Source organism: Ornithodoros turicata, chromosome 5, assembly GCF_037126465.1.
Source record: "Ornithodoros turicata isolate Travis chromosome 5, ASM3712646v1, whole genome shotgun sequence".
NCBI lineage: Eukaryota > Metazoa > Arthropoda > Arachnida > Ixodida > Argasidae > Ornithodoros > Ornithodoros turicata.
The window spans coordinates 31,540,867-31,563,559 of NC_088205.1; the positions used below are offsets into that span (position 1 = coordinate 31,540,867).

General features: G+C 43.3%; 1 protein-coding gene and 1 long non-coding RNA gene across 5 annotated transcripts in view; one reads left to right on the forward strand and one right to left on the reverse strand.

The window, feature by feature from the left end:
- LOC135394291 (protein lin-9 homolog) overlaps window positions 1-20,760 on the reverse strand; it is a 47,042-nt gene extending 26,282 nt beyond the window's left edge. The window contains exons 1-9 of one of the 4 annotated variants that reach the window (XM_064624976.1): window positions 20,662-20,760; window positions 20,283-20,318; window positions 17,497-17,546; window positions 17,286-17,393; window positions 16,315-16,380; window positions 9,978-10,105; window positions 6,630-6,755; window positions 2,122-2,279; window positions 1,145-1,278 (exon numbers count right to left, since the gene is read on the reverse strand). In XM_064624976.1, the coding sequence (XP_064481046.1) occupies window positions 1,145-1,278; window positions 2,122-2,279; window positions 6,630-6,755; window positions 9,978-10,105; window positions 16,315-16,380; window positions 17,286-17,393; window positions 17,497-17,546; window positions 20,283-20,318; window positions 20,662-20,707 (852 nt within the window). In that variant the 5' untranslated portion in view covers window positions 20,708-20,760. Of the gene's footprint in view, window positions 1-1,144; window positions 1,279-2,121; window positions 2,280-6,629; window positions 6,756-9,977; window positions 10,106-16,314; window positions 16,381-17,285; window positions 17,394-17,496; window positions 17,547-18,111; window positions 18,207-20,282; window positions 20,319-20,661 lie in introns of those variants that run through there. The other 3 variants (XM_064624975.1, XM_064624977.1, XM_064624978.1) reach the window with 3 other exon arrangements.
- A 229-nt stretch (window positions 20,761-20,989) lies between these two features.
- On the forward strand, window positions 20,990-21,939 carry LOC135394292 (uncharacterized). Its single transcript, XR_010422818.1, has 2 exons — window positions 20,990-21,522; window positions 21,593-21,939. It is a non-coding gene; the product is annotated as an uncharacterized LOC135394292 (long non-coding RNA).
- The last annotated feature ends 754 nt before the right edge of the window (window positions 21,940-22,693 follow it).

Here is a 22,693-nt window from a genome sequence, read left to right on the forward strand (position 1 = left end):
CGAAGTTACCTTTGTGCAGTGGAGCAGCCTAGATCGAGATTATCGTGCTGCTAAACGAGCACAATATTGAAAACAATGGTCTGTATGGCCAGCAAAATATGACTTGGTGCACACGTTTTTCCCATTATAACACTCAGTACCAGTGCTGACATGGTCACGTGCGGCAGGAAGAACATGTTTCTCGAGTGGAAGTCGAAGTTCATTTCCGTACCGTAGCAAAATTTAAGCTACACCATTTGCATGCGCGTGTAGAAAAGGGGCCTGATCTGGCTGTCCACCCCATTGACACACATGCATTTCCCATTCCTTACCCTCCTATAGCGAGTCAATAAATTGCAATACGGTCCTAAATTTTCTTAGACAGGTACGTACTGGTACATAGATGTCATTGCAACAAAAATACTAAAAAGGAGATATTTCGACTTATCCCCTTATTGCATACAGAGGTTCAATTGTTACAGTGTATGGCGAGCAACTGCAGAAGTTGACTTCTCTTTAGTCAGTACATATAAGGTGTTTTTTTTGTGTTTTTATCCATTACAATTTTTTTTTGTTTTCATTAATGCTTTGACAGAAGCACTGATGCCATTTTTTGCGGGCGGGTTACGTGGCCAGGCGGACGACATGTGGGAAAGAGAGGGAGAGAAACCTAAAATTCATTAATTACCCTTTGAATCAGATGTTTTTGCAAAAATGCGAGACAGCAGAATTGGCGGCGACCATTATTTGAACCCTCCTTCTCAAAAATTGTGAAACAAGCACGTACTTTTAGATATAAATCGGCAAACTCTGGTATGCAAATGAGGCGAGATCAAAACCATGCACCTCTCGAGCACAAAAAGAGGGAAAGGGCATTTGCGCTGGAGGCCAATGTGTTTTGTAGCGATCGAGCTGATTGGAATAAACGCTGATCTGTTGGCCAGACAGACCACTTTCCAGCACAGATAATAATTTGGTCAGTGTATTATGTAGAACCTTACCGGAGATGTGTTTAACAAAGTAGCATGTGGGCCAAAGACACAATTTTAATATTGTGCTACAGATATGTGCAAATGCCAGCATACTGACACATCTCATCTCACATTCAATAGTGTGTGAAGTGACCTTACATCAGCTCAGGTAATGGATCAGCTCAAACACTCACCAAAACTTCGAAGTCTGGGACAGAGTGCGTGCCAAGACCCGACCTGTCAAATTTGATGCGATACGTAGCAGTCTGCGTATCCACAGCGTCTATGGAGCCCTCAAAAAGGCCGTCTTGCGGTTTCCTCAGGCGGGCTGGCAAGAAACACAATTTTTACACAACATTAGCAGTTGGAGAAACGATAGAGCTGTTATTCTAAATTCACCTTTGAAAATCTGAAGAAAAAAAATAATTTTTTTTTAGTTGAGCAACTTTCAGCAAGTCAATGTGTCTTGACACATGAGAACAATGTGTCAATGATTTTAAATCCGAAGTGAGAGTCGCACCAAGGTATTAAGTTCCTTCACTTCATCGCTAATTAGGTTTCCGATAGAATAAGATAATAGAATAGGTTGCCTCTTCGTAGTGACGCGAAGGAGGACAGTTTTCCCGGTGTTTAGCATCATTTCCCATTCATCGCACCACTCAGAAATAGCACCTAAGCTATTACCCAGAAAGACTTTAGTTAGAACTCCGCTCTATTCGAACAAATCTTCGGTCCCCTTCGAGTTGGAATGAACAGGATTGAACTGTATTGCTTTTATAACTCTTTCCTTCTGTGATATTTACTACCTCTGCTCAAAATATGTGATTGTGTTCCTTCATAGAACAGAAACAGAAAGCCTCTGATGACGACAACACAAGAGGGAAACCACTGGCAATGAAAGTTAGAATTATTATTTTCATAATTTTAACTATCACAAAAGCCCTAAAACAGCATTTGTAATGTTGATTTGGATCAAAACTGTCACTTTAAGCTCCATGGAAACTTCACAGGACGAGCAAGACTCCTTGTTGTATAGGTTCTTTCAAAGTAGATGACATCATTGCATAGGTGTTTTACTGTACTTTGAGCGTCCTTGAGCTTGAGAGTTCTCAGTTAGGAGCCTGCAAGATGGCCACACACTCAGCCATAATGACAGATAGAGGCATCATACCAGTTACTTTGGTACCAATAACCAATGGCAGAGGGATGTCTTCAGGAAGGCTGTTAAAACTGTCTGTGTTGAGCACTTTGCGTTGCTGCAGCTGACGAATGTTGTGCCTCTTGTCGTGCAAGGCTCGTACTTCTTCTTCAAAGAACGCAGGCGAACATCTGCAATGTTGGCAAAGAAATTTCGAGGAACATTTTTAGAGCCTCAAGTTTTCGGGAAATATTTTTTTCCCAATTCGTGGGGTAAAAATCGGGGACATCAACATGTGCCCTAAATCTATTCGAATTTGGGTGGACAAACTTCCAGTATGCTAAACTCGAGGAGAAATTGGGCTCTATCACTCAAACGAACTGTGCTGGTTTGGTACAAACGGTGATGTAATTATGTTTGCTGAGCTAGTGTGCATTCCTACAGACGTTTCAGTGATGGCAATTTGCCAGGTAAAAATCGGGATTAAAGAGGCAACTGCAAATTCGGGGAAGGAACGGGATAAACCCTGCAACTTCAGGCTCTAAACATTTTGCACCACCCTTCGAGGATACATTATAAAAACAGGTGACTAAGGTTGTGCAATGGAACTAAAACTCAAGGTTGAGCATGTTAATGCTTTACAAACGAAGCCCCAAATATAAGCCCTACTCATTGTTGTTCATCACCTCCGGTTTTGAAGATGAAGTGGTCTTGTCCAAGTTGACCGTTGAATGCAATGCAGTGCTTCTGCACAATGCAGCACCAAACAGAAACTATCAGCTCAAAGATTTTACTGACCAAATTTTAAGATAAGGCAGCTTCTATATCATGCACATCATATGGTGACAGCATGGGAAGAATTAAAGTTTGATTCTTCTCAGGCAAATATGACTACAATGTCAATTTTTGATTACTTGTGACAAACTAAAAAAAAGCTCATCAAGAACTAATTAGTTACATTCAAACTTTACAAAGCTGAATTGATGTGCCATCACAGACATGTTAGCAGAAGGTGCAGGCCCACAAAGATTTTCATTCCATCACTGATACCTAGACATATATCAGTATACTGAAGTACAATGCACAAGCATTGTTATTTTACTGGATTAAGCACTGGATTATCTGTTCGAACTTGACACCGAAGTTGACAAAGTGGAGATGCTTTTGCTTAAGTCCTCTTGCTTGCATTGTGTGCCTTCCAAGTTCTGCACAGATACATTTCGTTCTTTTATGAACTTGTGCATTGTGGTGTTTTTCAGGAAATAATCTTTTCCATGGAGTTTGTTCAGTATTCAATGAGATCAATGTTTGTGGCTGTTTCAATGACTGTGGGAGAAATGCAGTCGCAAGAGTGTGTCATTCAGCCCCATTGGCAAATTTTCCTTGTCTTTCTCACTGTTAGCCGTTCGTGAAAGAATACTTCTAAGAAACTACAAAAAAAAAATGGAAGGGAACACGTAGAAGACTGTGCAGATAACAGAGCAGACAGACAAAGCCAGCAGATCCGTCGTGTGTCAGACTGTTCTCCTTGGTAACAGTATTCAAGGGGTGTGTTGCATCATGTGTATGCAGGGATCGGAAGCGTTATTTTTTTCGGTTCGGTTCGGGTTTAGGTTCAGGCATATTGGTTCAGTTCGGGCTCAGCTCCACAGCAGCACAAAATATCGGTTCAAACCGGTTCACGAAAGTGAATTTTGAGCAAATTGCCATGGGTCAAAAGCAAGCACATCCTTACGATTCTTAAATAACACAAATGTACTTTTGCTGTTGTTGTTGCCAACAGAGCAGTGGTTCACCTCAACACTGTGTTACAGATCTGCATTTCAGGTGCAACGTTACGGTAGCATACTGTACTCTATCCTGTTAACGGACTGGCCGTTATTGTCACAGCCCAAAATGAAAACTTGAGTTGCTGGACGACAAAATTTGCGTACAAGGTGGTGGTGGTGACTGAAGGAAACCTACAACTGCCAAAAGGAAGACGTAACACAACTGAATGAACGCAATAGCTGAGAGGAGGAAATACCTCACGCACTTGGGCTGCAGTTTTGTTTGCTTCAGTTTAGGTTTCGTATTTGTTTGGCAACGCCGCTGAATCCGTTGTGTAACTCGTACTTCCGATCTCTCACAACGCACATTACGTCTGAACCGTTTCCCGAACCGGTAACCGTTTAAATTTATTTTGGTTCAGTTCCGGTCCGGTTCAACGCAAGAAAAATTATATTTTGGTTCGGTTTGGTTTCGGCTTAGCAAAAAATACGGGTTTTTAGCGGTTTTTGGTTCGGGTTCAGTTTCGGTTCCGATCCCTGTGTGTATGGCGACCACAGTCTCTGACATGTGCACATCTCAATGCTTACACCACCCAGAATGCACCTCACCAAGCCCTGGAATGTACTACCGCTCTCAGCTGAGACATTCATCAAATCTTGCTAAAAGACTCTACTTAACCCACTGTACGTACCAGTCTTGATCTTGTGTGGCACGTTCAAATTCTTTCCATTGATCTCTTTGTTCATGACCGGCCAAAATTCTGAAATTACCTTTATCCGCTGGATTCAAGTAATATTTCTGTTTCGACAATATTTATGATTTTCATATGAGCAAGAGTGCTTTGTTTTCCTGTCAAATCGCCTGCACGGCACTGCCTTGGCCAGTGTGAACAACACTGGTCAACTGTCAAAGGTTAAGACTTTCTTCAACGTTCGCATAAAAAGGAAGTACAGCCGCAGTCCGATTTTTCGGACTCTGCAAAGTCTGAATAAGCGAGCAGTCCGAAAAAACTAATTTCGCTTCAACAGTCAACTTTATTAAGCACTAGTAGGGTGGAAAAAGTTGTCCGTTCTTTCTTGACGGACAGTCTTCATTCTCCGCCTGATAACATCGGCTTCTATTTCCTGAAGCGATATTTCGTCAATGTATATGGACGAAAGCACAGCAATCGCCTTCATTAGTTCAGAGTTTGACGGCTGCGCCAAGAGACGACAAGTCGTCGATATCCCGAAGACGTGGAGGGAACATACTTCTGGCAACATTAGGCGTCACCACTCCGCAAATCTGCTTCACCAAATGCCTGTGTGTAGGTGAAGCTCGCTTTACAGCACTGTCGCACGACTTGCGGCTGGACAGCACGTGATGGGCCTTCGCGAATTTCGGCAGTGTTGGCCAAAATGAAGATGCAAGAGTGCTACGACAGGCCTCCTTCACTCACAGTAATGAAAGATGAACAGTCACTGCCTATTTTCTTGCCTCAATTTTTATATTTGGTTTAATTCTTCTCATACAAATTTCGGATTATACGAATATTTTCCGGCATCCCGAGAGATTCGTATGATCGAGATTCCACTGACGACGACGATTCCACTTTATGACAGTGCCCTGATATGAGATTAAGTGAACGGACCACACGAGTCACCAATACGAAGCGAAAATTGTGGGGCACAATGGCTATACGCTACAACAGCACGTCTCTGCGCATAAGAGAAAAAAATGTTGGAGAAAGCATGCGACAAAGCATCTGTCCACTCAGGAAGCAGCAATAAGGGGGCATTCGCAGACGGGCCACAACACTACGGTGAAAAAGATGAAGCAACGTGGACAAGGAGAAAGAGAAAAGCTGAGGGGCTCCGCGAAAGGCTGACCTACTTGCATAGCGTATTGGCGCAGCGGTTGCACCTTACCCGAAGTGGAAAGGGAGACCTGGTCCCCTTTTGACTTGTCTCACTCCCTATTCTAGGTCCAGTTAAAGTGGGTCACAAGGAAGAAATGACTAATGCGCAGTTCCTTGACCTTCGCAGTGCATCATGTGCACGCGGAGCTGGCGACCGTTCGTGACACTCGCTGGCTGGGCAAACAGAGTCCGAAATATCAAGCAACGGGGCTGTACGGCGTCCGAAATTTTGGACATTGTTATCTCTATGGGCCCGTGGCCGTTCCCCGAACGTGTCCAAACAATCGAGCATGTCTGAAAAATTTGGACCCGAAAAATCAGTCGGCGACTAGTAGCAAATAAGTAGGACAGACTGCAAAATAAACCCGAGATAAGGAGTATTTCGAGGAGTACTCGAGGACAATTTCGCAGTCATGCACCAGCTTGTCAGCACCATTTCACTTTTATCGAAGTAGGACAGAGTCCCTAATGAATATGATTTTGTTTCTCTGCTGTTAAGCCTCTGCTTGTGACACCAGAAACACCAGTGTTTTCAATGGTAATCACCAGTAACCCAATACCTTTTTATATATTTTTATTATCGATGTCACTACAATTTTAGGGACTTACTAACAGAATATGAAAAAAAAAAAGGGAACAAGTGTCATTCTCCAGCAGCAAGCTACTGTATAAGTTTGCCCATGTCTGTTGTCCCCTTCATTTGTGCTTTCGTATTTTTTTCAATTACAGGTATTTTTGATATACATTAGGGCATCATCACATATTTGTCTCTATCATCAGCACACTGCCACATATTCAGCACTGTTAGATAACAAAACATGATGCAGTAGCATATCACACATAATTAATTGAGGGCCGAAAAGACTTGCCTTACCTGCGTGGCTTTCCCATGATCCGCCGTATTTTACACCACTGCACTCTACTGAGTTTTCTCGTCTTGAGCAATGGGAAGGACTGTTTCAGGTAGGCACAGAACTCATTGTCTCCCAAGAACAGGGGTCTTGAAGGAGAAAAAGATGCGTACACTTAACTTTATCATCATTTTTATCGTTCTGTAGTAATTGCTTTCGATAGGACAAAATTGCATACAGTGAACTGATGTACAGAATGCCTGACAGCAGAGTATTACATAACATAACTTGAGGGCAAAGCCTGGTCCTTAAGGATTTTAGGGTCAATTACAAGGAATTTCTATAGACCATCATAATTCTGACTGGAGGTACGAAATATGTAATTTGTTTTTGGTAGGAGCTGATGCTAGGGAAGTGGAGAATATTGACACTGCATACGTTTAAACTGCTGTCGTATCCAAGCAAACATCCACGCACAGTATAACTAGAGTCACTAAATAAGCTTTGCTTAAGAGTATCGACACCGAGGTCCAAGAGAGAGCAGGAGCGCCATCTTGTTTCCGCACCGCACCGGAACCATCCCCAGTTGAGGATCAAAGACGGCAAACATAATGGTCGCTGCGGGATAGAGAAGCGTGTATGACAGTTTTGCGATAATCCATTTACTGTCCACCAGAGCGTTCCGAGAATGTCAAGGTGAGCTCAAGGCTGTCAACCTTGATGAGCTGCTTTCAAGAGAAAGGAACATTTTACCCAAGCACGGTAGATGGCATCGTGCGCTAAAGCGGACTCTGAAGTGCGCGTGCGTGTGGCTACAGAGCCGCGGAAACAAGATGGTGCATGCTCGCTCTTGGAACTCAGTGTCGATACTCTGAAGTGAGGCTTATTTAGTGACTCTAAGTATAACAACCAAAACTTATTTTGCACATGTATTTCAAAATCCGCTAGGACTGCACGCAAGAAGCAGTTGTACAAGCATGTGATGTGCCGAAGCAACCACCTCCGAGGTTCTATTCTTCGTGGCTCTCTGGCTTCAGGAGATGCATGCTCCAAAGCGCCAGGCAGTCTTGAGCCAAATTTGTACAAAAAGATCGAACTGTTCCTTGGAGAAGTTGTTACAAAGAGACATTGGACATGAAAACACATTGGTTCTACATAGAGTCTATGGTGTCAACGGCATTGTCCAAAAAATTGCAAAGGCCAAATTTGTGCAGTTCAAAAAATCAGTCTCCAACTGTAATTTTTGATCATTGTTCCCTGGGTCACCCTTACAAATAACAATACTTCCTAGAGGAACTGCTTGTGGCAAACCATTATTACGGTGCTTCAATGTGTCTGCTGAGTGACAGTTGTAACTTAATGAACTTTAGTGCTATTGGTATGTATAATAGCACTGTCAGTACCAATGATACCAGTTTTGTAACATCAGTGTGGCAGAAACCAAAAGAAAACAGCTTCAAATACTATGAGGCTAGGATTGGGAAGGCATTTGTGCTCCTGGATGGATAGCAATGTTTAATTCATATGACTCATATACTTGTACATACTATATGTACATGTAGGGCCTGACGTTTTCGGGTGTAATGCCTTTCCTGGATTCGAGAGGGAGAAATCTGGTGCTATATTTAAATCTGTAATTTACGGTGAAATTGGGTGAAATCATTTGAAGTGCACATCTGGATTAAACATACAGGGTGTCCCAGAAAATGTGTCATTGAATTTTAATAAAAAAACTATGCCACACAGAATCATGCGGTCAACGACATTTGTTCTTACTAGGTTTTTGCCACCTCTTGATGTGCATGCCATGTAACCTAAGTTTAATTATGTAAATTTTTGCGAACTCAACTCGGAAATTTGCCAAGTAAAGGTCACTTTTTTACCCCACCAATGTGAAGTGCGTGCCAAATTTATTTAAATTAATGATAATTGACAGGAATATTGAGGAGCTATCGTATCGGAAAAAATAGCCGAAAATCATGCTTAGTCTAAGGAGCTCCCAGAGAATTGCGCGCGACGAATTTTTCGGCGCAATCATTGTCAGTCCGACGAAAGGAGGTTGGAAACCCAGCCCACACCGGCATTGTAGAAGGAGATAACACGGACATAGCTTATCGCGTCCGGCTTCGGCTGGGACCATACCTTCCCTCTCCCAATTTAAGGAACTGTCACTTTTTCTACTATCACTCTGTGGGCTGGGTTTCCAACCTCCTTTCGTCGGACTGACAGCGATTGCACTCAAAAAGTCCTCGCGCGTTACACTCAAGTACTCCGAGAAGCATGATGTTCGGCTACTTTTCCCCCCGATAGGATAGACCCTGAATATCACTGTCAATTATCATGAATTTGAGTAAATTGGGCGTGCTCTTCATATTGGTGAGGTAAAGAAGTGACCTTTACTTGGCAAATTTCTGAATTCACTTCGCAAAAAATTATATAATTAAACTTAGGTTACATGACATGCACATCAGGAGGTGGCAAAAACTTAGTAAGACAAATGCTGTTGACCACATGATTCTAGGTGGCGCAGTTTCTTTATTAGAATTCAATGACACGTTTTCTGGGACAACCTGTATACATACCTGGTGATTTATATGACAAGAAGGACCGCATGTTGTAACATCAAATGTGCTTCACATAGTCTATTATTGCATTCAAATAATATTTACGTAAGATATGCATACAAATTGCTTCGAAATAGTTCACACGTAGAAGAGCGATCGACTTGGCGTGTTGGTTGTTGGTACACATCATAAATGAGTGCAAATGGTGGACAGGAAAACAAACAGCAGCACGAGATTGGTTAGACAAATAGCGAAAATAAATACATTTAAACACATACAAAACAGGACGAGCCTGATTCACAACAATTCCAATTCCTTCCAAGTGATTGCAACTGATGCTTCCTGACACATGAATCTGCTAACTGAATGTGTGCAGCTTGTTCTCGTGAACTAGTTGAAACTGCAGATATTCAGTCAGCAGACTCATGTATCAGTAAGGAGTCGGTTGCAATCACCGAGAAGGAATTGGAATGGTTGTGAACCAGTGTGCTTCTGGTGTTTGATCTCCCGTCCACCTTTCACGCTCGTTTACGATGTGTAAATAGTTCGCATGACACCGTGATATGTGATTGGGATTCAGGGAGAAATCGGGTTAAATCCAAAAAAGCCACACCTTTGATACATCTCATTTATTCCACTGCTTTATGCTCTTTTAAGCCTCTTTAGTGATGCCTTAGCTGAGCAAATTAACTTTTCTGAAGCAAGGGTTAATTGAAGCAAGGCATTACTGCATTATGGAAAGCTGGACAAATTTAGCTGGTAGAGTTTTACAATTAAGGGGAAGCATACATGAATCAAGATACTCACTGGTCAATATTAGAGTAGAACCACTCATAGCACACCCATCTGTGGGCCTTGGGAAGCTTGAGAAGGTTGCGCAACCGAATTCCCACTTTCTGGATCACTTTCTTGTCTGGGACTGCGGCTACTGGGGCCTGCAAAGGTGTCATATTCTTTGCACTACATCAAACAGCAGGTACAGAGCAGAATCGTAAATCATGAAACTTCTTCAAAATTCACCTAGAACTTCAATAACTCCATCTGAGACTCTCATGCCCCTTAGTAAAATACAGCTCAACACACAGCACTGTCCCAAACTCAAAAGGGTCAACACACAACACTGTCATACCAAAGTCCTAGCTTGAGGTGGCAAGTGCTAGCCCCTTATTTAAAAATACGATTGTACTCCAAGTTCTACTGAATAGTACGTAGCATAATATAAAAAACAAAACAAAAAAGACACAACCCAAAGTATTAAAGAAATGTCGGGACCAGGTGTAAGACAGGTATACCGTATATATACATATAAGTGTTCCAATGCAGCAAGTCGAACACTTGGTATAGAAAGGCAGCAGGTACAAATGGACCTGGGTGTTCCTTTTGACATGTCACAGATGATGACGTGTTTCGGACATAGGTTGGGTAATCTTCTGATAGTCTGAGGAAGAAGAATATATACCAGCGGCATGGCCGAGCGGGTTAAGGCATCCTGCTCGTTGGTGGTAGCCAAGGTCGTGCTGAAGACTGGGAAGTGGTGGGTTCGAATCCTACCACCAGCTGTGCTGTCTGAAGTTTTCCCTGGGTTTTCCGAAGACCTCCCAGACGAATGTCAGCACACTTCCCCCTGAAGTCGGCCCAGGACGCATACTAACCCCCTGTCCCCCACCCCTTCCTGCTGTCCTCTCTCCATCTGTACCACGTCTGTATGCCACTCATAGCCAGAGCTGCTTCACGGCGCTAACACAGAAGCGAAAAAGAAGAATATGGAAGTGCCTGCAACTCCATGTCCTCATGCTGCACATTAGCCTCGGCAGTGAAATCAACAGGGAAATGATCACGGTGACTTCAAGATGCAATAATGAATCGGCAACAACATTGTTGCTTCTATTGATATGCTGTATATCGGTGCTGAACTCACTCACAGAGGACCTACGGCAAAGTTCCTGTGGTACATGAGAGAACTAATGTTCTGAGGCTGGAAGAACATAGAAGGACAAATACATACAAAGCCTCAAAAGAGGCTCTACCTCAGGTAGAGCCCTGGACCGGTAATCCAGAAGATGTGGGTTCGAGTCCTACAGCTGGCTAACCTTTTCAGTGACTTCCATCTTCCTGTGGTAAAATGGCTCATAGTGTCAGACTTGACAGAAAATGTGAGAGGCTTGTGGTAAGTGAAGACAGTAAACTGACATCCCTCCAGGAAGTGACAGTAGTGCTTGAGAGCCAGATTCACTGCGAATGTGCTGTATCTGTTTTTTTTCAGCTCCCTGGGGTAGAATCCGAGCGGGGGTGCAAGTGTCTATGATCGTCTTCTTGGTGGAATCCGGCTCTGAATGCTTTGTCCGAAGCATCAACGGTGAGACACGGGGCACCAAGGCAAGGGTGGCAAAGAGAACAGCGCCGGTGATAGCCTGGTTTGACTGTTCAAACACATTTAGAGCATGACGATTCTATACTACAGATCTGGCCAGAATGTGTGAGCCTGTAAACAGGTTGCGTAAATGCTGGAGAACTTGGGTGCAGAGAGGAATGAGTGGCCAATAGAAGTTCACGAGTCCCCAGAATCCTCACAGCATTAGATGCGTTAGTGGTCGGGGAAAGCCTCTGAAGACGTTGGCTTTCGTTGGCTGAGGTGTTATGCCGTGTAGACCAATGAGATGCCCAAGGAATTCCTCTATGCCAAGGGTGCATTCTAAAGCATTGATCACCACGTCTTTGTACTGCAGTCATCGGAAGAGAAAAATGAGGGTGATGTGAATACTATTCCCCTGATGTGCAGGCAACCAGGATGCCAATGACGCACGTGAAACAGAAGTCGAGCTTGAGAGACTAAAAGGTGTTATGTAGGCTGTTTTGGGGATGTCTGCAGGCTCTCAGGGGATTTGTCGAAGCCAGTGGCGTGTAGATGAAACATGAAGTACTGTAATATACGTGATATTGCTCAGCAGTTGGTGGCCTCCACATGGTCTTCAGTGTTCCTTTTGGGAACCATGTGTAGAGGGGATGCCTATGGACTTGATGATGGGCAAACAATGCCCAGATATGGCATATCACAATACAGTAATCCCTCATTACAACGAAGTCACTTTATTCGAATTATCGCTTTATTCGAAGTTCCCCTGTGTCCCGTATAAAACGCGTGCAGTTTTAACCGGATTATTCGAAGCATACTGTCACCAGAGTCCGCATTTTACGAAGCGCGAGCCGGCCTGTATGCCCGCACCTCCCGCACGAACTTAGTCCCGGACTCGCAGAGCGGTGGAGACGCTGGGCAGCGTTCTCTGCAACCGTTCTTTCCCTCGTAAAAAAGGAAAAGAGGCGAAAGTTTCACACCCTCTCCTCTTTTCTGTACGGAAAGGGTAGCACGCGCGTTCCTCTTCGCTCGATCGGCGTCTTGCTCTCCGCGCAGTTCCCGCGCTTTTCAATGGCTCCACCGAAGATCTTACGGAAGTGTATTACGCTCAAGCAAAAAGTCGCGCTAATTAGAGATGTTGAAAAGGCTACTATGCCTTTTGTGGAATGAGCTGGCGGCAGCCAAGATCGCAAATTGCTTCACGCACGCCGGATTTTCTAGGGGTCGTGTGCACGATGAACAAGAGGACGTCCCAGACATAGAGGACTGCGACGATCTCTACAGGAGAGTGCATGAGCTTGTCGGACAGGAGGCGGACGACGACTTCTCTTCATTTGCACTGTAAGATGCGCACGTCCTGTCACTGTGATAGGACGCCGATGCAAAAGTGACGATAGTTCGGATGATGAGCCCCGGGAAGTTCCAACGATGTCTGAGACACGAGACATGCTCCGTTTGATCCGCAATAAAATTGAGTGCGGCGGGGGTGACGACGGCCTCCTGCAGTGCGTGCACAGACTGGAGCAGGCCCTCCTGGCGCCCAACAAGGCCGCGCGTCAGACGCAGCTCACCTCTTTTTTTTGTAATGAAATAAAAGTGCTACCATGCTGATAACTTCCCGAGGTATGTGTCTTTTGGGATACCATTGTTTGCGCGCAGTTCGAGCACCACTGGCAGCATTTTTAGCCGTTCCCACATTTATCGAAATACACTTATAACGAATTTTTTTCCGGTCCCGACGACTTCGTTATAACGACGGATTACTGTATATTCAGGGGGAGGCATCTTGGTCGGGCGAGTACAGGGTTGGCCTTTCATCATGATGCGGTCTGTGATGTTACGTGCTGTGCTGGGACAAAGTGTACTGGCACAATGGCAAGAAAGTGTTGCAGAAGAGACAAGAATTGTGTAGATGTCGAAGGGAGAAGAAAGGTAGGGTTGATGGAGGAGTAGAAACGTGGTATGCTGCAAGATGGGGGAATGGACCGTTTTCCCGAGATGTGGCAGACATGGAACCGGAGACATGGAACAGAAAAAAGACAACACGACACGTGTGTCATCGTGTCGAATTACTAAGCACTTTACTAGTTATCACTGTCTTCTTCGACTGTATCTGAGCATCATTCGACCGAGGTTAGAGTTCGCCACGGTAGTCTGGAATTGTCTTCCGGAATTGTATTGCATGAAATTAGAAAATGTACAGAGACGTTAGGTTCAAGTCATTTACGACAGATACATTGGTCGTAGACAGTACTATGAATATTCTGCGATACTAACTGAACTGAAAATTGATACTTTGTATAATCGTAGATGTGTGCGGGACGTAATGTTTTTGTTCAAGGTTGTGAACATGTGATCAGTTTCTACCTACGCTTTGTTTTAATGTTCCTTAGAGACGTAGAAAACTGCTGTACTTCTATCCTGTTGACCAGTGCAGGTCATCCCCATCTTCTAGCTTACAAATAGCTTTTAACAAATTATCAAGCGATGTTGACTTGCCTGCTAATTTTATGACGTTTAAGAGGTCTGTTGTTGCCCATTACGCATTTACTGGATTATGCTAGATTGGCAGTGTGATACATATATATATATATGTGATATATTCTTTTATACTGTTTATATACTTTTATACTACTTATACTGTGATATTCTTATATTTTGTGCATCATCACGAGGCCTGGCAGCTGTTATGAGCACTTAAAAATAAAAATAAAGTCAAAGTCAAAGAGCGATGCACATTGGTGAGCATGTGCTATCATATGAAGATCCCAAAAGGAAACTGTGTGACGTTTTGGAATGCCGCGAAGGCACGTTACCCGACACTCTCAAGTCTCAGCTGTCTATTTATGCCCCTTGTCTATCCCAAATAACAGCTGCGATGTGATGAGGTCTATTTCAAAAGGTGCGATACATGCAATGGCCACAACGTTACAATGTCTGTGAAGAGCTGTTAAAAATGCATCTCATGATATGCATTAATAATAAGGGCTGAGTATACCTACTTCTACAGAAGCTGAAGTGCATCAACATTAATAAACTACCCAATGTAGCACACACAATAAGCTAAAGGTTAGATGCTTTCAAGAGCAGCATTTTTTAAAAGACAAATCAATGCTTGAAGGTGTGGCATTCAGTCACTGCTGTGAAGGGTGCCAAAATGTGCACCCGATAGGTCAGCTGTGAAGCCTGGAGATTGGGTGGACTAATAACATTCCTATTTACCATTTCCTCAGTAAGTCATTTCATGAGTATTTCCAAAAGCATCTTGAATATCAGCAGTTGCTCTAACGTGTCCAGAAATTTTATTTAAAGCGAGCGATAAAAGAGAAACGAGTGCTATTCTTCAGCTACTTGACTAAGAAACAGGTGCTACTCGTGCAGCAGTACCTGCTTCTTACTCAAGTAGCAGAAAAGTACGGCTTGCTTTTCTTTTATCGATCGCTTTAAATATATTTCCTGGATACGTTAGATCAAACACTCTGTATTATCGAAGCATAGTTTATGTAACCACTATAGCAGAAAATAAATATAGCCCGGTTACACCCAAAGTTTGGAAGTAAAACATAACCCGATATTTACCCCCGATATTACAGGAAAATATAACCTGAAAAGATCAAGCCCTATGGATGTTGTGCAGTTTCAAACAGTGTGACTTGACGTTATTTGTGGTTCAGTTTCTCTGGGCAGTGAAGCAGAACAAAACTAAAACATCATTCTATATACAGGGTGTCGCAGAAAACGTGTCATTGAATTATAATAAAAAAACTACGCCAGCTAGAATCATGCGGTCAACAGCACTTGTTCTTATTAGGTTTTTGCCACCTCCTAATGTGAATGTCACGTACTCCAAGTTTAATTATGTAAATATTTGCGAACTGAACTCGCAAATTTGCCAAGTAAAGGTCGCTTTTTTACCCCACCAATATGAAGAGCGTGCCGCATTCACTCAAATGCATGATAATTCACAGTGATAATCACGAGCTATCCCATCGGAAAAAATAGCCGAATATCATGCTTTTCGGAGCACCGCACCATAGCGCGCGATGTCTTTTTGAGTGCAATCGCTCTCAGTGCGACGAAAGGAGGTTCCAAAGCCAGCCCACAGAATGATAGTAGAAAAAGTAACAGTTCCTAAAATTGGGAGAGGGAAAGCATTATCCCAGCGAAAGGCGGACGTGATAAGCCGTGCCTGTTTTATCTCTTTCTGCGATTTCGGGGAGGGCTGGGTTTCCAACCTCCTTTCGTCGGACTGACAAAGATTGCGCTGAAAAATTCATCGTGCGCTATTCTGTGCGACCGTGCGAATATCTGTGCGAATATCCGTGTCAATTATCATTAATTTGACTAAATTAGACACGCTCTTCACATTGGTGGGGTAAAAAAGTGACCTTTACTAGGCAAATTTCCGACTTCAGCTCGCAAAAATTTACGTAATTAAACTTACGTAACACGACATTCACATGAGGAGGTGGCAAAAACTCAGTAAAAACAAATGCCATTGACCGCATGACTCTAGGTGGTGTGGTTTTTTAATTATAATTCAATGACACGTTTTCTGGGACACCCTGTATGTGATGTCAAAACCTTCATATAGCTAATTCGAAACCCTTGTCTTGTCACGTGCACACACGTCCATAGGAAAATAACAAAAACCCACATAATAAATTAATGCAATATTTGTTCATGCAAGGTTGGTGCATATTAAAGGCGAAAGAAAAAAAAAAAAACTGCACTCAGCATGACTGCTTCTCAGTTTATGTTTGTGAAAACTTGATGCAAAGTACCACTTACAGGCTCTTTCTTGATCTGACGTCCCCCGCCCCGCTTTTCCGGGGTCCATTCCGGATCATCAATTCTCTGGCATGTGCAAGTACAAGGAAGGTACAAAAAAAGTCTGAGTGTAGAATAATCGGCAAATGTGCACAATAGAAACAACAACACTGACTTTTCTGTTTTCCTTCGACAAATACAGCTGTCCATATGCTCTCAAAAGCAGATACAACAGACTAGATTTGCGCAAGTTCCTTTTCTCTCGTACTTGACAGAAAGTAAGCAAGATAATACTGAAGAGCTGACTGAGTGACACCCCAATTGTTGCTTGTAAAATTCCATGGTCTTAAATAAAAAATAACAATGTTTGCATAATACCACTGTCAGATGGGCGCACTTACGGCCTTATGTGGATACGGTCATTAACTTCTTGCAAGACGATCAACCTTTGCAACAAAATAGATATGTAAAAGCAATGGAGTTCCCTCGAAACCGCTAAAGCCTCGTTACAAAACGCCACAAACAAGATGGCGCAGATTTCAAACAATTCTAAATAAAATGCTTTTATGAGACATAGTGTTGTATCTACTTTTTTTAATTATACGCCTGCCATTTTGCTCACGGATTTTTGCGCTTTGCTCTTCTTTCTACCTCCTGTGACATCCTCGAACCACTGCACACAGCCTCATCCGTGTCATCTGTGTCCAAAAAAGTCGAACAGCCGAACAGAACGAAAGCAGACACCGCCGAGACACAGAGTGGCCAGAATGTGGCGAGACGTCGGAGTACAAAACATTCAAAGTGCTTCAAAGCATTATCGCTTCCTGTTGTATTTTTCAAATTGACTAACTACCATCAAATGTTGTTTCTGAATACTGATAGGGATATAAAGAATATATCCCTATATAAAGAATATAATACTGATGATGGATATAAAGGCCATACGTGTGCCCGTCTGACAGAGGTATTACGTAGAATTAATGTATGCTCACCGGGGATACATTGCGGGCAGATTTTCTGGCGGAAGGTCGTGAAAGCGTGTATGAAGTATCTTCATAATCATTGAATATTCGCCTGTTCCTTTTCCGGATTCGTGGTGGCTGAAAAGTAACATTGGAACACCATGACACACACTGCATCCACATACAGACATAAACAGGAGATATAAACAATGTATAAAAAAATACAAAAGCGTGCGCTTACATTTCTGGACATCACCACAGGAGTTTTTGAAGACTTGCTGTTGAGACAACCTAAAGATATATACATAATGGATGCAACTCAGAGCACATGCAAAAATTTGGTCACGTCGCTGAGGGAAAATACAAGGTAATTCACATAAGGCTGATGTATTCCTTATTTATCTTGATTATGTATTACATATTGACAAGCATAGCTCTAAAGATAACGTATTGCATCTCAAATGTGGAGTATCTCTCCCGAATTACTTCCCTTCCTAGGCAAAGCTAAGCCCGTCATTCCATGTTGCTGGCCATCTGCCGAAGCAGTGTGTTGTCAATGTCGCCGATTCTTTTTGTAATGCTATACTTCAGCAACGGGAAGTAACTGTGGCTGTGAGCGGCATACAGACATGGACAGATGGAAAGAGGACAGCAGGAAGGAGTGGGGGACAGGGGGTTAGTGTGTGTCCTCGGCCGACGTAGCACAGGGTCTTTTAGATACCCTCACAAAAAGAAGCTGATGAAGTCAAGTCCAGCAAACTCAGTAGCCATAAGTTGTTGGAAGTGGTCCAGCCATTAAGAAAACTTTGGATCGGTGCCATGAACACATGATGCAACGCAAGTGACTCTGTCCTACCCTTCATGTAGCTTCATATCATCTAGTTGCTCAATGGTTTCCCTGAACATGCACTGGTATCCTGCAGCTTTCACTTCTCCGGCCGAAAAAAAAAAAAAAACACAGATGGCTCTCAAATCATATCGTGGATATTGTATGGGCACCGTGCACTAGCGAGAGGACGCTGCGGTCGCTTGATCGACAGCGCCACCCGTGGCGATTTCGCGCGTAACGGTCTGGTACTGCCGCAGTATCGGCGCCTTCGCGTATGTAGCTTTGGTGCGTACGGGTGTTTCCCCGAATTTTATATGTCGGCTTTGGGGCTTTGGACTCATTAAGCCGTGAGACTACTTGTGTGGAAGTGGTTTGTCACGTAAAATGTATCCGATGGGGAAGCCTTTTGCACGTGGATCATTATGTGTCTATGCACAATGTGTGACACAGTGTGTAGCGCAGACAAGCGTGTAGTATTCAAGGCCCATATTTACGTGAAGTTAAGTGCATATTTATCCGCAAGGAACTACCAATTATAGACTACACATCAGAGACTAGCTATGTCCAGTACCTGCGCTATGATGACGGAAATCTCGCACTGAAGAATTCACATGAATAATACAGTCAACAACAAATTGGAATATACATTACGAAGATAGCGGAAAAAAAACGTTCTCGTTTCTTTCTTATGCATAATCCGTTAACGTGATGATGCACTGTGAGGATAAGTTTCTTAGTCAAATTATTCCCAATCTTGCATCGCTCAAGGCGGGGGATTCCCTTTTAGCCCTTAGTGCCTGCATTGGATGCACAGTCATAGTAATAAAATCAATCAGTCAATCAAGATTGTTTCAGGATATAAATAAGGCGTGTTTTTGTTTGAAACTGGATATGTAATGATAATGTTTTATTAGTGCTAAACAACTACCACAACGGCCTCAGTATAGGTGAACATATAGCGCATCAGACACATTGTCGCAAATTGCAACATAGAAGCAGCCAGAAATAACGCAACAGAAACACAAAACATAAACTATGCTAAAAAATATAAAAAAAAGTGACAATAATTAAGAAGAAACAGTGAGGTTGCTGTTCGACAAACGCATGATTACTTTTGTGTGTGTTTGCGTGTGTGTGTGCGGACGAATAAGAAGGAGCAAAGAACCACTTGTAAACCGAGATCACAAGATTTGGCAACGATGGGAATGCAGATCATAGGGACAGAATGCACCTACATAAAATGATGACGGCTTGCGAAACGCAGCTCGGGGAGGACAAATAATTCCCCGTGTTCGCATGCAAGCTTTATACTGAAGGAAGAAGAGGTCCAAATCCAGTCTTCGCCGACACGCTGCAAAATTAGGGTCCGAGTAAAGAGATAAATACTGTACATATGGCAGACACTAATTTTAGCCAAGCTCCACGATGTTCATTGGTCATTCATTGGTGTATTTTGCAACTTTTTCACGTCAGTTGCTGTGCTATAAGTCCGCATCGTGGCGCTCAACTGGTCATTGACAAATATACTAAATGCAGGGAATGAGTTCTAAGTTTGAAACAACGGATTTGAGCGGCACGTTGGGTGGATTGCCGAGAAAGCGCTGTCTCAAATACGTGATCGGCGGGACGATACAGCGAGAAGGACGAAAACTTTACGGCGAGTTGCCTCTCTTTTACAGGAACTTGGTTGTCGTGGCAGATTACCACATAGAATTAGTTTCCATTTTGTCTTCTCCTTTGACTTTCTATGCAGGCAGCTTCAAATCGCTCTTTTCGAACGGCGAGACTAGCACAGCACTGCTAGACGCTGCTGGCTGGTACCAGGGCATTACGTCGCGTTTCCCCTCGAGGGGCCGCTGCCGTCGATAGAAAACTCTAGCGCACGGTGCCCATACCACACTCAAACTTCCACTAGGTGCATAAGAATGACGTGCAGATATTGTAATGTTCGTTGTGGGGTTCCTGGGACCCCTAATTTGAAAGCAAAACAGAGCATTTGTTGGTATTCCTGTATGAGCAATTCAGTACTGAAAAATATCTCATATGACCACCCTGCAACAGACGCCCTGCATTTCCTTTTACATTTTAGCTAGCTAATAAAATTACAGTGTGTGTTACGCGCGCATGTCAATGTTCCTGATTTAATATGCACTTTTATTATTGCAACACAGTGTTGCATTAAACTAGACGAAAATTACCGTCTTTCATGCTCAGCAACGCCGCTGCAGATTCACCTGAAAGACAACCAAGAAAGAGGGCATGTTAAGCTGCATTCCTCTAGGTCGCGTGGTAAGAAGGCATGTAACACAGCGTCGGTGTAATCTTAGGGCCTTAGGGCACACAGCAGCCTTCGGAAGCTTGCAGATCAGTTTTTACCTAGCAGAGTTTACGAAGGCAGTTAGGCTTACACCATTAAAAATCTGCTGCCGGTAAACACATTCAGACATTGCAAGCTATTTAGAATGTGTTTATTCAGATATTACAACAGTTCCAGTTCACTGGTTAGGTTACAATGTTGTGTGGTCAATCGCCAAGAAAAAGAAAAAGATCTGTAACAAAATTGAGGAAATATCTCACTTTCAAGCGAGTCCGCCATGTCGACGCACCACTTTATTGTTGTCATGAGAGGGCACTGTTGCTCGTGCTAGTAGCGGAAGAGGAAGCGAGCGGATGCAGATGCCGGGCAAAGCAGACGACAGTGGACGACAGCACGGAAGAAATATCACCGATCACGAGTCGTTGGAACCATTCTGTATCTGCTCTTTTGTGTAAAGCATAATAAAAGCTGGACACAGCGACAGTAACGACGGTAGCTACACAAGCATGTAGATTGCTAGTTTCCGTTCAGTTGCCGTGACGTATACAACCGATTACTTTCAAATGGGTGGAGGTGGAAAGGCGTGGCATGGGCACAGTGCATGGGCATGGCCACGGATATGGGTGTGCGTAACGCGACGCTCTTTCGTGTGTCGTCTGCGTGCAGAGTTGTGCTGGGATTGACGATGCACTTTATTTACTAAGTATGACTAAGTAGTATCGGTAGCATTTCTCGTTTGTAAATCTGACCATAAAGTCTGTGGTTCGGAACCTTCTTTGTGTGCTTTATCTTTGATTTGGGCTGCTAGCTGCCGCACTAACCTAGCCTAACACTAACTAACCAGTGTATGATGTCTTAGGTTAGTTTAGTCATGGTCATGGTTTAGTGATAGTTTAGGTTAGGTTAGTGCGGCTCTGGCAGCTGCCTTGCCTTCCCAATGATGTGAAGTTACGGAATATGGTGACGCCTACCAAAACAATAATGCCCAACCACATATTTGTTGCGAGATCACCCGGCCCTCTCCTCTACTACTGGTTTATCCAGAATTGCAAGCACAAGATTTGCCTTGTGGCAGATAATGAAGTACTGGCCCACCTGTTTCAAAGCGCTCAACCTAGAAGGTAACAGTTGAGTCACCAATCATCCAGCACACCACATTCAGGACACTGATGCTTTATCGGACTTTCACAGGGTCAACGTTGATATCATACTATAGAAAGGACCTCAAGAGCTAAACTTCAAAGACAGAAGGTGCCAAGGTAGAAGAAGAAGGTACTCATGACAGAAGATACAATGTCCCATTGTAGCTTCACACGAAAATGTTTCCCCTCGAACACTAGGGCCCTCACTCTGGTGGCTGTTATTGGGTTTCCCAAAGCCTATGGGAAAGCTAAATGGTGTATCACTTGGCCAGGAATGAAGCCCTTTGAAAATTACCAACTACAAATTATTCTGTCCCTTCTGGCTTGTATTCCTCGCCTTTTTGCCTCATGCCACCCCTACACCTGCAGTGGAAAATAAATTGCGTTACATTGTCATTACTCTGTTTTCCTACATGTGCCCCATGAAATTGTCAAACTGCAAATAGTCTGCCCTTACGTTTCCTTACATGTCGATAGACGCTGTTTTAAAAACATGCGAGTGAATCTGTTATTTTTCAATCTGGCGGCTCCTGCTCAGGACCAGTGTGGGGGTGTCTGCCTCATCACACCATGATGATGAATTCTACAACAATGACCTCTCTAGAAGGTCATATAAAGACACATGCAGCTTGTGTGCATGAGGTGTGAAACTTAATATGCAGTAAAATAAAGGCTATCGTCCAAACCTTTCCTCTTCTCCCTCAAATATACAGTAAAAGTATCCTAGATTTCTAACACAGTAGAGTCTCAAAGGACACTAAACATGATCAACCTAGAAGCTTCGGATGGCTTGGAACATTGAAGCCTGAACACTTTGGAAATCTCATTACATATTCTTTTCTCATTGTTCATTAGCAGAATCTCTGTGAGAAAGGGGAAGTCAACAACAACAACTTTATTTTCGGTCTTGGTGAGAAAGGGGAAGTCATTCCAATATGAAATATAGCACAATCAAAAAGCAACACTGAACCTTCTTTAGTTTCATACATACAAGCTTTCGCGTGGGGGCCAAACTTCACTCCTTGTACCTGATGAAGCGTGGTCCCCCACGCGAAAGCTTGTATGTATTAAACTAAGGAAGCTTGTATGTATGCTTCAGTGTAGCTTTTTGATTGTTGCAAGAACAGCAACAATCATGACTGAATGCTAC